The sequence below is a fragment of the Eptesicus fuscus genome, chromosome 15, assembly GCF_027574615.1.
Source record: "Eptesicus fuscus isolate TK198812 chromosome 15, DD_ASM_mEF_20220401, whole genome shotgun sequence".
In the NCBI taxonomy this organism is placed as follows: Eukaryota; Metazoa; Chordata; class Mammalia; order Chiroptera; family Vespertilionidae; genus Eptesicus; species Eptesicus fuscus.
In genome coordinates this window covers 76,850,516-76,864,819 of record NC_072487.1, presented here as the reverse complement: position 1 = coordinate 76,864,819, position 14,304 = coordinate 76,850,516, and the positions used below count along the sequence as shown (strand labels likewise).

Here is a 14,304-nt window from a genome sequence, read left to right as displayed (position 1 = left end):
TCCACGGGGTTCTCCCCCCGGCCGTGGGCTGTCCCGTGGGGGCTGTGCTGGACGGGTTCCCGGGCTCGCTCCGTGGCCGGCTCCGTGTGGCCGGCTCCAGGCCGCAGGGGGAGACGCCGTGAGCCTGGCCGGTCTAAGTGGGCCCGACGCCGCGTCCTCTGGCTCTGACCGCAGCGCTGGAAGCGTCTCCCCCGCAGCCCGGGCCTCCAGCCCACTCAGCTGTGAAATCGTCTGGACAGGCCGGCCCCGCGGCCCCGGCGGCAGGTCTCCGCGCACCCCGCGGCAGGTGCGGCGTGAAGCCGGGGCCGCGGGGACTGGCCCTGACACGGCTCCTCCTCCCGGGCTGGGAGCGGCCCGCGGGGCCGGCCTGGTGAGCGCCGCGGCCCCGCGTCAGGTCAGGGCAGGAGACGGCTGGGGTTCGCCAGCTCGAGGCTTCCCCGCGGGCACGCGGCACAGCTGTGCCGGGCGAGGGGGAGCGCGGCCCGTGTCCTTCCGCTCAGCACCTGTCCACACGGCTGCAGGGAGGGGAGGTGGGGGCGAGGGTGGGGTGCGGGGGAGGGGCGTTGGCAGGGGAACAGAGGGACCGTAGAGCCTCCTCTGCCTGCGCTGTCTGCCCGGGGCCAGGGCCCGCGTGGGAGTTCAGCCAGGGCTGTGAGTGAAGGGTGAGCTCCGGACAGCGTGCGAGTGGCCCGCAGGGTTCGCGCTGTCCCCCCTGCCCCCCAAAGGCCGGGGAGAGCAGAGATGGGGCACGTGGCCCAGAGCCTGGCCATCTGCCTTAACTCTGGGCCCGCTGCCTATTAGCTGTGCAGCCTTGGGCAGGTCACTTCCTCTCTCTGTGCCTCAGTTTCCTAATCTGTAAAATGGGGGGGGGGGGCTGTTGGGAAGATCACATGCATTAATGCTGGTGTTAAACAAATACATGCTCAGAACAGAGCCGCACACACAGCACACACGACAGCACACGCTCGGTAAATGAGTCCGCCATCGCGTCTTTTCCACCCCAGAAAACGGGGCTCCCACCTGCTCCCCGCTTCCCAGAGCTGCGGGTTTTCTCCTCACCGATCCCAGGGGCAGGGGTGTGCATTCTCCCTGCCCTTGAAAGGTGGGGGGACTCACTCGTCTGGGCCCCGAATCCATGCGCATGGAAGGGAATCCTGTTCTGTAAACTAGGCCCGCGGGGGCGGTGCTGTGACCCTCCACCTCGAACCCCGGCCCCGACAGCCTGGCGGCCGCCTCCCATTCCCATTCCCACGCTCACAGTCACGGGGAGGCGCGAACACGGCTTCTAAGGTAAGAATAACTAATTATCAAATCGCTATGCAGGGCGGGCGAGCAGTTTAAGTCTGGTTAATTTGCTAAGTGCAGTACCATTTATGTACAGAAGAATGTCTGTATTTTAAACGGTCTTTTCCCGTCTGGAACCTCACTAGAGACGAGCTGGCGGTGGCGGTGGCAGTGGCGGTGGGAGAGCTACGCCTGGCGGCTGCGGGCACCTCAGCCATGTGTGGGCCGAGATCTTGTCTGCGCTCCTCGCCCGAGTGTCCGTGCAGAGAGGGAGTGGCCGTGGCGAGAGGGAGTGGCCGTGGCGAGAGGGAGTGGCTGGGCAGAGAGGGAGTGTCCATGGCAGAGAGGGAGTGGCCGGGCAGAGAGGGAGTGGCCGTGGCAGAGAGGGAGTGGCCGTGCAGAGAGGGAGTGGCCGTGGCAGAGAGGGAGTTGCCGGGCAGAGAGGGAGTGGCCGAGCAGAGAGGGAGTGGCCGTGGCAGAGAGGGAGTGGCCGTGGCGAGAGGGAGTGGCTGGGCAGAGAGGGAGTGGCCATGGCAGAGAGGGAGTGGCCGGGCAGAGAGGGAGTGGCCATGGCAGAGAGGGAGTGGCCGTGGCAGAGAGGGAGTGGCCGGGCAGAGAGGGAGTGGCCGTGGCAGAGAGGGAGTGGCCGTGGCAGAGAGGGAGTGGCCGGGCAGAGAGGGAGTGGCCGTGGCAGAGAGGGAGTGGCCGAGCAGAGAGGGAGTGGCCGTGGCAGAGAGGGAGTGGCCGGGCAGAGAGGGAGTGGCCGGGCAGAGAGGGAGTGGCTGAGCAGAGAGAGAGTGTCCGTGCAGAGAGGGAGTGTCCATGCAGAGAGGGAGTGGCCGTGCAGGGAGGGAGTGGCCGTGGCAGAGAGGGAGTGGCCGTGGCAGAGAGGGAGTTGCCGGGCAGAGAGGGAGTGGCTGAGCAGAGAGGGAGTGTCCGTGCAGAGAGGGAGTGGCCGAGCAGAGAGGGAGTGGCCGTGGCAGAGAGGGAGTGTCCATGCAGAGAGGGAGTGGCTGTGCAGGGAGGGAGTGGCCGGGCAGAGAGGGAGTGGCCGGGCAGAGAGGGAGTGGCCGGGCAGAGAGGGAGTGGCCGTGGCAGAGAGGGAGTGGCCGGGCAGAGAGGGAGTGGCCGTGGCAGAGAGGGAGTGGCTGAGCAGAGAGGGAGTAGCCGTGCAGAGTGGGAGTGGCCGTGCAGGGAGGGAGTGGCCGGGCAGAGAGGGAGTGGCTGAGCAGAGAGGGAGTGGCCGGGCAGAGAGGGAGTGGCTGAGCAGAGAGGGAGTGTCCGTGGCAGAGAGGGAGTGGCCGTGCAGGGAGGGAGTGGCCGTGGCAGAGAGGGAGTGGCCGTGGCAGTGAGGGAGTTGCCGGGCAGAGAGGGAGTGGCTGAGCAGAGAGGGAGTGTCCGTGCAGAGAGGGAGTGGCCGAGCAGAGAGGGAGTGGCCGTGGCAGAGAGGGAGTGTCCGTGCAGAGAGGGAGTGGCCGAGCAGAGAGGGAGTTGCCGGGCAGAGAGGGAGTGGCCGGGCAGAGAGGGAGTGGCTGAGCAGAGAGGGAGTGTCCGTGCAGAGAGGGAGTGGCCGAGCAGAGAGGGAGTGGCCGTGGCAGAGAGGGAGTTGCCGGGCAGAGAGGGAGTGGCCGGGCAGAGAGGGAGTGGCTGAGCAGAGAGAGAGTGTCCGTGCAGAGAGGGAGTGGCCGAGCAGAGAGGGAGTGTCCGTGGCAGAGAGGGAGTGTCCATGCAGAGAGGGAGTGGCCGTGCAGGGAGGGAGTGGCCGTGGCAGAGAGGGAGTGGCCGTGGCAGAGAGGGAGTTGCCGGGCAGAGAGGGAGTGGCTGAGCAGAGAGGGAGTGTCCGTGCAGAGAGGGAGTGGCCGGGCAGAGAGGGAGTGGCCGGGCAGAGAGGGAGTGGCTGAGCAGAGAGGGAGTGGCCGGGCAGAGAGGGAGTGGCTGAGCAGAGAGGGAGTGTCCGTGGCAGAGAGGGAGTGGCCGTGCAGGGAGGGAGTGGCCGTGGCAGAGAGGGAGTGGCCGTGGCAGAGAGGGAGTTGCCGGGCAGAGAGGGAGTGGCTGAGCAGAGAGGGAGTGTCCGTGCAGAGAGGGAGTGGCCGAGCAGAGAGGGAGTGGCCGTGGCAGAGAGGGAGTGTCCGTGCAGAGAGGGAGTGGCCGAGCAGAGAGGGAGTTGCCGGGCAGAGAGGGAGTGGCCGGGCAGAGAGGGAGTGGCTGAGCAGAGAGGGAGTGTCCGTGCAGAGAGGGAGTGGCCGAGCAGAGAGGGAGTGGCCGTGGCAGAGAGGGAGTGGCCAAGCAGAGAGGGAGTGGCCGTGGCAGAGAGGGAGTTGCCGGGCAGAGAGGGAGTGGCCGAGCAGAGAGGGAGTGGCTGAGCAGAGAGGGAGTGGCCGTGGCAGAGAGGGAGTGGCCGTGCAGAGAGGGAGTGTCCGTGGCAGAGAGGGAGTTGCCGGGCAGAGAGGGAGTGGCCGTGGCGAGAGGGAGTGGCCAGGCAGAGAGGGAGTGGCCGTGGAAGAGAGGGAGTGACCGAGCAGAGAGGGAGTGGCCATGGCAGAGAGGGAGTGGCCGGGCAGAGAGGGAGTGGCCGGGCAGAGAGGGAGTGGCCGAGCAGAGAGGGAGTGGCCGTGGCAGAGAGGGAGTGGCCGTGCAGAGAGGGAGTGGCCGTGGCAGAGAGGGAGTGGCCATGGCAGAGAGGGAGTGGCCGTGGCAGAGAGGGAGTGGCCGTGGCAGAGAGGGAGTGGCCGTGCAGGGAGGGAGTGATAAGGGTGAGAGGAAGGAGCCGGCCATCTCGAGGGGCGAGCAGCGCGAGATGCTCCTAATTGGTCAGAGCGCGGGGCAGCGTGGGTTTCCAGACCCAAACCCCCAGCGCTCAGACAGTGACTTCCTGGCGCCGTTGCCTGCCAAGCCGTGGTCAGTGTTAGGGTTACGCAATGGAGATGCTGGAATGGAGACCTAAGGAAGCCCCGGCCGGCGACACCGGCTTGTCTGGGGCGTTACCAACGAGGCGCCAGGGCCAGGGCCTGGAGGTGCCGCTGCCACCGATTCAGATCCCTCCGTGTCTCCCCAGAGCAGGCGTCCTCAAACTACGGCCTGCGGGCCACATGCGGGTGTTTTTGCCGTTTTGTTTTTTTACTTCAAAATAAGATATGTGCAGTGTGCATAGGAATTTGTTCATAGTTTTTTTTAAACTATAGTCCGGCCCTCCACCGGTCTGAGGGACAGGGAACTGGCCCCCCGTTTAGAAAGTGTGAGGACCCCTGGGTCAGAGGGTCTGGAAACACGACGGTCACCATTGGTGGCGTGTGGGCGCAGTGCCCGGCTCGGCCAGCAGGTGGCAGTGAATAACAAACAAAGGGCGGCATAGGCCGCAGGGGGGCCCGTTGGCGCTGCAGGCCCCGCTGAGACTGGTGGCTTCCGGTGGCGGCAGCGAGGAGGCTGCAGGCTCAGCTGCCCGGAGTGGGCGCCATCGGGGAAGGGGAAGGCGGTTTTTAAGTCTCCCCCAGAAATAGCTTTTGTTGAGTTACAGTGATAGTGCGTTGGGGGCCCACAGGGTCGCAGCCATGCCTGGCCAAGCCCCCAACATAGGGGAGCCCCTTCCTTCCAGGCGTCAGTGCGGGAGGGGGATAACTGTCCGGTCCTTTCCCCCCTCCCAGCGGGCGGCTGCCTTGGGATGCGGGAGGGAAGGGAAGCGGATGCTGAGTCTCACGAACCTGACGGGAGCCACGTGTCTACCTGATTTCAGGGACTTGAGGAGGGAAAGGAGTTACAGGGACGGGCATAGTGTGTGTGTGTGTGTGTGTGTGTGTGTTAGCGTGTCTCACAGGTATGTGTGTACACTGTGTATGGGGAGTGTGCAGTGTGTGTGTTAGCGTGTCTCACAGGTGTGTGTGTATACTGTGTATGGGGAGTGTGCAGTGTGTGTGTGTGTGTTAGCGTGTCTCACAGGTATGTGTGTACAATGTGTATGGGGAGTGTGCAGTGTGTGTGTGTGTGTGTGTTAGTGTGTCTCACAGGTATGTGTGTACAATGTGTATGGGGAGTGTGCAGTGTGTGTGTGTGTGTGTGTTAGCGTGTCTCACAGGTATGTGTGTACAATGTGTATGGGGAGTGTGCAGTGTGTGTGTTAGCGTGTCTCACAGGTATGTGTGTACAATGTGTATGGGGAGTGTGCAGTGTGTGTGTGTGTGTTAGCGTGTCTCACAGGTATGTGTGTACAATGTGTATGGGGAGTGTGCAGTGTGTGTGTGTGTGTGGGGGTTCTGAGTGTGTGTGGTGTGTGCAGTGTATGTGTGCAGTGTGTGTTTCTGAGTGTGTGTAGGCTGTGTGTGGTGTGTGTGGTGTGTGTGTGTTTCTGAGAGTGCGTGTGTGGGGGGTGTGCAGTGTGTGTTTCTGAGTGTAGGCTGTGTGTGGGTGTGCAGTGTGTGTGTGTGTGTGTTTCTGAGTGTAGGCTGTGTAAGTGGTGTGTGCAGTGTGTGTGTGTGTGTGTGCAGGTGTGTGTGTGTGTGTGCAGGAGTGCAGACGGACAGCAGGAGGCAGCGGGGAGCAGCAGGCAGGCACCACGGGGCGGGAGAAGTCTGTCTGTCCCTCTGTCTGCCCCTCTGCCCTGGGGCTCCCTGCCACTGGGGGTCGGGGCTGGGCCCTCCTCACTCGGCGCCGGCTCTCAGGGGACCTGCCTGAGAAGGAGGCAGCCTGTGCCCGGGGTGCCTGGCCGGCTGGCCGCGCCCCGGCCTTTAACTGGACCCTCCAGGCAGGACAGAGGGGGCCAGCTGTCCCGGGGGCACGGGGACCTGACCTGGGAGGGTCCCTGCGAGGCCTGGGCGCCTCTCACCCGTGCCCGCGGCTCCCACCAACCCCTGTGCCACGCACACTGCCCGCAGGGAAGAAATGGTGGAGGTTGTCATCACCTGGAGGCCAGTGGCGGCCGCTGAGAGAAAAGAAAGGCCCGGGACCCATGTGCGAGGCCTCCCGGCAGGGTGGTGCTCACGCCGCGTCGCCAGGGCGGGATTGACAGGACCCCCCCCCCCCCCCCGATCCGTGGGGCACCCCGAGCTGTGACTGAGCCGGGAATCAGGCCCGAGGCGGCCGACCTCATGGAGCGGCCGAGGCCCCACCGACGGCGTCTGAGCGAGGACGAGGGGTCAGCGTTACAAGGACGGGGTGGCCACGGAGCGCAGCGGCGGCTCCGGGAGAGGCCGCGGGGGGCTGAGCTGGGAAGGAGGCAGCGGCTGCAGGGAACGGGGCGCAGAGCAGAGAGCCCCCCCGGACACTCGGGTGGGCTCGCCCCCTCGGCGGTGGGGAGGGCTCTCTGGCGGAGTTGGGGGCCTCACGGGAGGCAGGGCCTCTGGGGGTGCCTCGTCCCCCACAGGGCCATGCGGGAGGCAGTGCCCTGCACGCACGGAGGAGCCTCTGCCCAGGAGCGAGGGGCGCCCGCAGGTCACAGCCCTGGGATGCGGCCGGAGGACGGACAGGGCCCCAAGCTCCCGCGCTCTCAGCCTGTAGCCGACGGGCCTGCTCCAGTCAGCCGTCCGCAGGCTGCGGCCTCTGCTTCCCAGCCGCCTCCTGGGCGGAAGCACAGCGCCCTGAGGTCCCCACGCCGCGGGGACGCAGTGGCGACATCTGTCGTCCCCGTTGGCGGATGCGGAGCGAGGCTCGGGGCGGGTGAGCGCCCGGAGGTCAGCCAGCGCGCAAGGGGGCTGCGGCGGCCTCAGCGGGACTCGCTCTCCGCCACCGGCTCCCGGGTCTGGCCTGGTGGGTTTGACACATCTGCGTGGTGGCTGTGCACCTACTACGCGCGGCTGTGTTACCTGGGGAGGGAGGAGGCCTGGTCTCCTGAGAGGCAGGCGCTCACAGGAAGTGAGAGTCCGTCCTCGGTGCAGCCGCAGAGAGGCCGGGGCCCGGGCCGTCCTGGGGGAGGCTGAGTCCCAAGGCTCACCCGGGCAAGGCGTGCCGGGTGTCCTGGGAGGGGGGTGCGCTCGGGGGGAGGGGGGGTGTGGGGAGAGGCACCTGCTGGGAGGCAGGAGGGGCTTGCGAGCCCTGTTGGCCGCGGGGCCGGCCGCTCTTGCCCTCCGAGCACTGGGGAGCCACAGCGGCTCCCATGGGAGAGAGGGGCTCGCCGATGACCTCTCCTTCGCGTTGCATGGCCAGGAGCTCCCGTCAGGGCGAGCCCCTCTTCTGCTCTCCCCGGGGCCCGGGAGGAAGGGCTGGAGACACGGGGACCAACGCGGGGATGCGAGCGACTGGGGGTGCGGTCCTGCTTCTGGTGATGGGGTCGCCGGGCGTCCTGGCCTCGAGGAAAGCAGTCAGCGGAGCTTCCACACCTGCCCCTCTCCCCGCCCCCCCGCCCCGGCTGTCAGCCCTCAGGGCACCTTCCAGAGGTTTCAGACCCTTGACGTGCGCCTGACCCCAGTGCCTGACCCCCGGTGCCTGACCCCGGTGCCTGACCCCGGGTGCCTGACCCCGGTGCCTGACCCCCGGTGCCTGACCCCGGTGCCTGACCCCCGGTGCGGGGAGGCGGACCGGGCAGACACTGCCCTCGGCCGCGGTCGCGTTCGCAGCATTTGCCCGTGTTCCTGGGAGGGGGGAGTGAAGGGCAGGGCTGCCCAGGAGGGCGGAGCCGGAGCCTGAGCAACAGGACGTGACTGGGTCCGAGGAGAGAGCCGGGTTCGGGGAATGGCAGCTGGAATGTAAACAAGAGGCTTCTCCGCTCTCCCCGCCCGGGGTGACCTCGGGCTCCCGTGTGACCAGAGCTGAGCTCCCGAGAGAGTCCAGTCTTACATGAGGTGGGGGTGGGGAGGGCACAGCGGGCGACCTGTGACCCCGTGTGGGCGGGGCACGAGCCCCGGGGGGTGGGGGGCGGCTGGTGAGCCCCTGGGAAGAGTCTTTTGCTGCAAATCTGGGTCCTGGAGGGCTGGGGGCAGGGCCGCCGAGGGGCATGCTCTCTTGTCTAGGTCAGGGAAAGGTCAAGGTCAGGTCACCCTTGACCATCTCAGGAAGCCCTGTTCTTGCGTCACTGGGATGGGGGAGGGACTGGGAAAGGGCCCCCCCCCCCCATCTTGCCCACCCACACCCGACTCTGCCAGTTCAGTTCATGGCCAAGTCCCGTTCGGCGGCCCACGGCCCGGCCTCCCTCGCGCTCCTGGGGGTCAGCGAGGCGCCGGGCGGCAGCGTGACCCCGCCCCTCTCTCAGTCCCCGACAGCCTCGTCCTGAAGGTGCTGAGCCAGCGCCTGAGCCGGCAGGACTGCGTGCAGCGAGGGTGGGTGCTGCACGGCTTCCCGCGGGACCTGGACCAGGCGCACCTGCTGGACACCACGGGCCACAAGCCCAACAGGTGAGCGGCCGCCCCGCCCGCCCGCAGCCCCCAGTTCACGGGCCTTCGAGGGTCCCCAGGAGGAGGGCCTCTCTCCCCGCCGCCCCCCACCCGGCGGGGCAGGCCAGCTGTTCCTTCCCAAGCAAACGGGGTGGCGGGGCCGAGACCCTGTGGTTTGAGGGGGGCTCGCGAGTGGCTGCTCCCCTGCTCTCCGCGGAGTGAAGCCGTTTCTAAGAGGCAGGGGACCCTCAGCGGGGGCGGCCCGCACGGACTTAGTCCCGTGGCCTCGGATCCCTCCGTGTTCCCTCCCGTCCCCGAGGGGATGCCCCCCTCCCGCCTCATCCCTGTGATTCCGTTTCCCCGGCTCTGCTCTCGTTAAACACGTTCATGATTAATTCAGAAAGTAACCGTCAGGTCCAGATAAAGGCCGAGGAAGAGAGAGGCCCTCCAGAGTGAGCCCCCCGCCCCGGGCGACACAGGGCGGGACTCGGGCGGCGGGTGAGAAAGCACGCGGGCCGCCGTGCGGGGCGATGGAGGGAATCGCGACAGAATCACAGCCCAGAAATCACTCTGGGCCCACGGCCCGGATCTGCCATCCAGGCAGGAAAACCGCCCACAAAGCAAATTCCTTTTTTTAGGAGGTCCGATGAAATGAGCTGGAATTCAATTTACATATATATCAGTTTTATTATTAAAATATATTCGCTCTAGTAAATAGAATTATTGGGAAGGGCAAGCTGCTCTGTGTATTGGACACAGAACGAGAGCCCTTCGGCTTCTCAGGAAACAAAGTTATTGTCTCCTTGTCAAACGGAAATCTCTCCGAGCTAATAAAGGGGGGGGTTCAAGTGCCATGTTTGGTCGGCTCCCACCTCACGCCCACGGCGCCTCGCACTGGATTATATCCGCCGCGCCGCCCCGAGCGGGAGATGAACCGAGTAATTGATGTGTCAAAAAGGAGGAGGAAAAGTTATTTGAGAACAAATACAATGGGCTATAAAGTTTGTTAAAATGTAATAATAATAGTAAAAATATAAAAATAAAATGAGAAAGGAAGAAGAGGAAAGAAACAAAGGACTATGCCAGGCCGCCTCCATAGGCCGCTGCTGCCCGCGGACCGGCTCTGGAGAGCCGTCCAGGCCAGCCGCAGCCCCGTAGCAGGTATTTCCGTTGCAAATGAGCGTTTGCTGGCGCGGGGGAGGGCGCTCTGGGGGAGGGCGGGAAGCTGGCCGGGTATCAGACTCCCTTTCCCGCCGCTGCTCCTTCCCCGGGAGCGGCAGGGAGCGGCGGGCAAGCCGTGGCCTCGAACCTGCTCCTGGCGGGCAAGGCCTGGGTCACGTCCACTGCTCAGGCCCCAGCAGAGCTGCTGCCCGGCTCGGCTCGGCTCAGAGACCCCGGGGAGGGGCCGGGCTGGCCGAGCCGGGGGCAGGGCAGTCGGCAGGACGGTGGCAGGACGTGAGGAGCGTGGCTGCACCGTTCCCTCGCGGTTCCGCAGGCTAAACGTGGGGACAGAAGGAGTCACCTCGAGACCGGGAGCGGGAGCTCGCGCGCGCGCGCATGTGTGTGTGTGTGTGTGTGTGTGTGTCCCAGGTGGTTGTGTGCACATTGGAAACTGCGGTGTGGCCGTTTTTGTTTTTATTTATTATTTTTTAAACCAGGGAGCTGTGTGCCCGCATCCCGAGGAGCCCAAGGGACAGCAGGGTCAGCTCCTTGCACTGGGCTCCGGGTGGATGCTGTGTGGTCGGCTTTGGCTAAAGCCCATGGCCCCTGCCGGTCAGCGGGCCTGGGAGCTGGTCAGATTTTGGGTGGCGGAGCGGATCTGGGGGGCGGGGGGCTTCAAACAGGCCCTGGGTCGGCGCCGGCTGCCCTGGTGCTGACAAAACACCTTCCTCTCTCTCCTCACTGCCGTCTGGCCTGCCCAGACCCCGGTGTGTCTGGGAGGCACCGCTTCCCCTCCGCCCCGACCTCCATCTTTAACCAGCACCCTCCTCCTCCTCCCTGCGGGGGCTGTGTGTGCCCGTGGGCCCGGCCGCAGGTCTCCCTGACTCAGTGGGTTTGCTCAGGAGAGTGACGGTGGGCTCCGGGCTGCGCCCCCGACTTTGTGTCCCTCCCGCCGGCCAGCGCGCAGCTCCGACCCTGTCCCTGTCGGATGGCCGCTGCTCTGCCTGGACACCCCTGGCTGTGCGGAGTGCAGGGGTCTGTGTGAGCGGTTCAGACCGGAAAGCGCCTTCCGGACGCGTCGGGGTGGCCTGCCGTCGCGCCTGTTTTCAGTCGGTTACACGCTCTGCCCGCACTGCCGGTTTGGCTGTTTCTGCCGTGGTCGCCCACGCGCTTCTGAATTCCTGTTACATAAAAAGAGGCCGCAATGGCAGACGCGGTCCTGCCTGGCGGGGTGGCCACGTCGGCTCCTTGTGGGCGGTTCCAATCACGGACGCTGCCTCGAGGTCTTTTTCTCTGATCGCAGTCTGCGCGCACGTTTCTTGCCTTTGGACGGCATTCAGGCTCCTGGGCATGCGCCTGGGGAGGTAGCTCCTTATTCACCTGCAGCACGTGATGGAGGGGAGCGGCCCGTGATGGAGGGGAGCGGCCCGTGGTGGAGGGGAGCGGCCCGCGGTGGAGGGGAGTGGCCCGCGGTGGAGGGGAGCGGCCCGTGATGGAGGGGAGCAGCCCGCGGTGGAGGGGAGTGGCCCGCGGTGGAGGGGAGCGGCACGTGGTGGAGGGGAGCGGCAGGTGGTGGAGGGGAGCGGCAGGTGGGGGAGGGGCGGTGGAGGGGAGCGGCCCGTGGTGGAGGGGAGCGGCCCACAACATCACCTTCAGGGCACGTCGCAATGCGGACCCATCCTGCTGCCGAGTGCTGGTTTGGTTCTCTGTGCGACCGTGCTTCGTTTAAACAGTGGAACGCAACACAGTGAACGTAGTTTCCATGCCGAGCCTCCGATCGGATTTACATGCTTGTTACTCTTTAAAAAATACATATTCTTACTGATTTCAGAGAGGGAGAGAGCGAGAGAAACATCAGTGGTGAGAGAGAACCATTGATCAGCTGCCTCCTGCACGCCCCACACTGGGGATGGAGCCCGCAACCCGGCCATGGGCCCTGACCGGGAATCGAACCGTGACCTCCTGGTTCACAGGTTGGTGCTCAACCTCTGAGCCCCGCCGGCCGGGCCATGCTTGTTCCTTTTTGGTTCCCCATGACCCTGTGTTTTCAGGGACGACACGGTAGGCCCCTGGGGTAACAGCTCTGCCATCCCTAACGTGTCCCAAGAGAGAGGATGCTATGCTGTCTAAGAGCACAGCAGAGGGATGGACCGAAGAAAAATTAAAATGCAAACGAGAGAGGGCGTCTCGCCTCTCCCTCTCCCTCTCCCTCTCCCTCTCTCTCTCTCTCTCTCTCCCCCATCACCACGCGGTCCTCCCATTCTGCCGCGGACCCTCCCGTGGATTAGGGGTAATAAACAGCCCATTAATGGAGCCTGAACTGGGAAATGGAGTTGGCATCAGCAGCGGCTTCAGTGGCTGACGGGGGTTAATAACTCCATTACTCCAGCTCCGCACCGAGCCGCCGGGCGCGCGGGATGTTAGCCTTATCTCCTCCTCACTAATTGAGCTAATAGAACCCGGCTGACCCCGCCTCGCCGCCGCCGCCGCCGCCGCGTGGAGCAGACGTGGGCTGGAATACATATCACCGCCGCGGGCTCCACGGGCCTTTGTTTCGGGAGGAGGCTCTTTCCTGAGGACGGGTCGCCGCCGAGCCTCGCTAACGGTGAGCCCCGCTGCAGAGGGTCCTGAGGTCACCCTGCCCTTGCGCGAGGACGGTGCAGCGAGGGCCGGCCGGCCACTGGCCCCGCAGGCGGAGGCCCACGCGGGGGCCGCGCGTTGGCTCGGACGGAACACTCTGCGGGAAGCAGCTGTGGCCTCAGCAAGCGGTCTGGGTGCGGGGTGACGGTGGAGCGTGGCCGTGCTGGGTGGGACGGGCGGCCCCCGGGCCTCAGGGACGGGGCGGGCCTCTCCCTGCTTCAGCATTCAGCAACCACCTCTCGCACGGCCCTCCGCCCCGAGAGCCCCGACAGCTGATGCATCTGCGTGACCATTTTGTTGGCTGTCACTGGGTCAGCGCCACTTACCCTTCCTGAGCCTCAGTTTCCTTCACCCTCAGATGGTTGCCCCACCTCACCCTGGGCTGGGTGCCCGAGTTCCTTTGCTGGGAGAAGCTGTGTGGGCGGGATGGGCGAGGGGAAATGCTCCGTGTGACTGAGATAACGTCGTCGACAGTAAGAACTCGGAACCCGGATTTCTGCAGCGGGTCACGTGCCTCTCTGTGCCTCGGTTTCCCCAGCTGGACAGCAGGGGCAGGCCACTGGGGACGTCGGGTGTGAGGGCGAGATGAGAGGCCCAGGGGACCCTCCGAGGAGCCTGGTGTCGGCAGGCGCCACGTGGGAACCTCGCGTGTCCCTGATGCTAGGAGCTCCGCGCCTGTCCGTGCGGCTCTGTGCCTGTCCGTGCGGCTCTGTGCCTGTCCGTGCGGCTCTGTGCCTGTCCGTGCGGCTCTGTGCCTGTCCGTGAGGCTCTGTGCCTGTCCGTGCGGCTCTGTGCCTGTCCGTGCGGCCCCACGCCTGTCCGTGCGGCTCTGTGCCTGTCCGTGCGGCTCTGTGCCTCTCAGTGCGGCTCTGTGCCTGTCCGTGCAGCTGCCTGTCCGTGCGGCTCCGCGCCTGTCCGTGCGGCTCTGTGCCTGTCCGTGCGGCTCTGTGCCTCTCAGTGCGGCTCTGTGCCTGTCCGTGCAGCTGCCTGTCAGTGCGGCTCTGTGCCTGTCCGTGCAGCTGCCTGTCTGTGCGGCCCCGCGCCTGTCCGTGCGGCTCTGTGCCTGTCCGTGCGGCTCTGTGCCTGTCCGTGCGGCTCTGTGCCTCTCAGTGCGGCTCTGTGCCTGTCCGTGCGGCTCTGTACCTGTCTGTGCGGCCCCGCGCCTGTCCGTGCGGCTCTGTGCCTGTCCGTGCGGCTCTGTGCCTCTCAGTGCGGCTCCGCGCCTGTCCGTGCGGCTCCGCGCCTGTCCGTGCGGCTCCGCGCCTGTCCGTGCGGCTCCGCGCCTGTCCGTGCGGCTCCGTGCCTGTCCGTGCGGCTCTGTGCCTGTCCGTGCGGCTCCGCGCCTGTCCGTGCGGCTCTGTGCCTGTCCGTGCGGCTCCGTGCCTGTCCGTGTGGCTCCGTGCCTGTCCGTGCAGCTGCCTGTCCGTGCGGCTCTGTGCCTGTCCGTGCGGCCCTGTGCCTGTCCGTGTGGCTCTGTGCCTGTCCGTGCGGCTCCATGCCTGTGCGTGCAGCCCAGGCTTCCGGGGAGGAGGGCTGGCCCGTCCTGCCCAATACCAGCCGCCCGGCTCTGTGGCCAGCTGGCCCCCGGCCGCTCTGAGCAGGTGGCTCCCTCAGGTCGCAGGAAGGCGGTTCCGTTCACCTGGTGACACGTGGGCAGAGAATGATTCTGCAAACAGACGGAGAAAGTCGCACTGTTGTCGGGGACGCCACGGAGCCGGACAAACAGGAATCTTGGGGCAGGAGTGGAACCCAGTCCTGGAAGATGAGAAACCTTCATCACCTGCCCCTGCTGTTTTATTTATTTATTTATTATTTTTAAAGGGACAGTTGTTTCTATTTATTATTATTTTTAATCCTCACCCAATGATATTTTTCCATTGAGTGGGAGGGAAAGACAGAGAGAAATATCCATGTGAGAGAAACA

At 65.5% G+C, this 14,304-nt stretch overlaps 1 protein-coding gene across 1 annotated transcript in view; it reads left to right on the top strand.

Moving 5' to 3' along the window:
• AK8 (adenylate kinase 8) overlaps positions 1 to 14,304 on the top strand; it is a 65,072-nt gene that overhangs the window by 30,151 nt on the left and 20,617 nt on the right. The window contains exon 11 of the mRNA XM_054727599.1: positions 8,459 to 8,600. Within this exon, the coding sequence (XP_054583574.1) occupies positions 8,459 to 8,600 (142 nt within the window). The remainder of the gene's footprint in view (positions 1 to 8,458; positions 8,601 to 14,304) is intronic.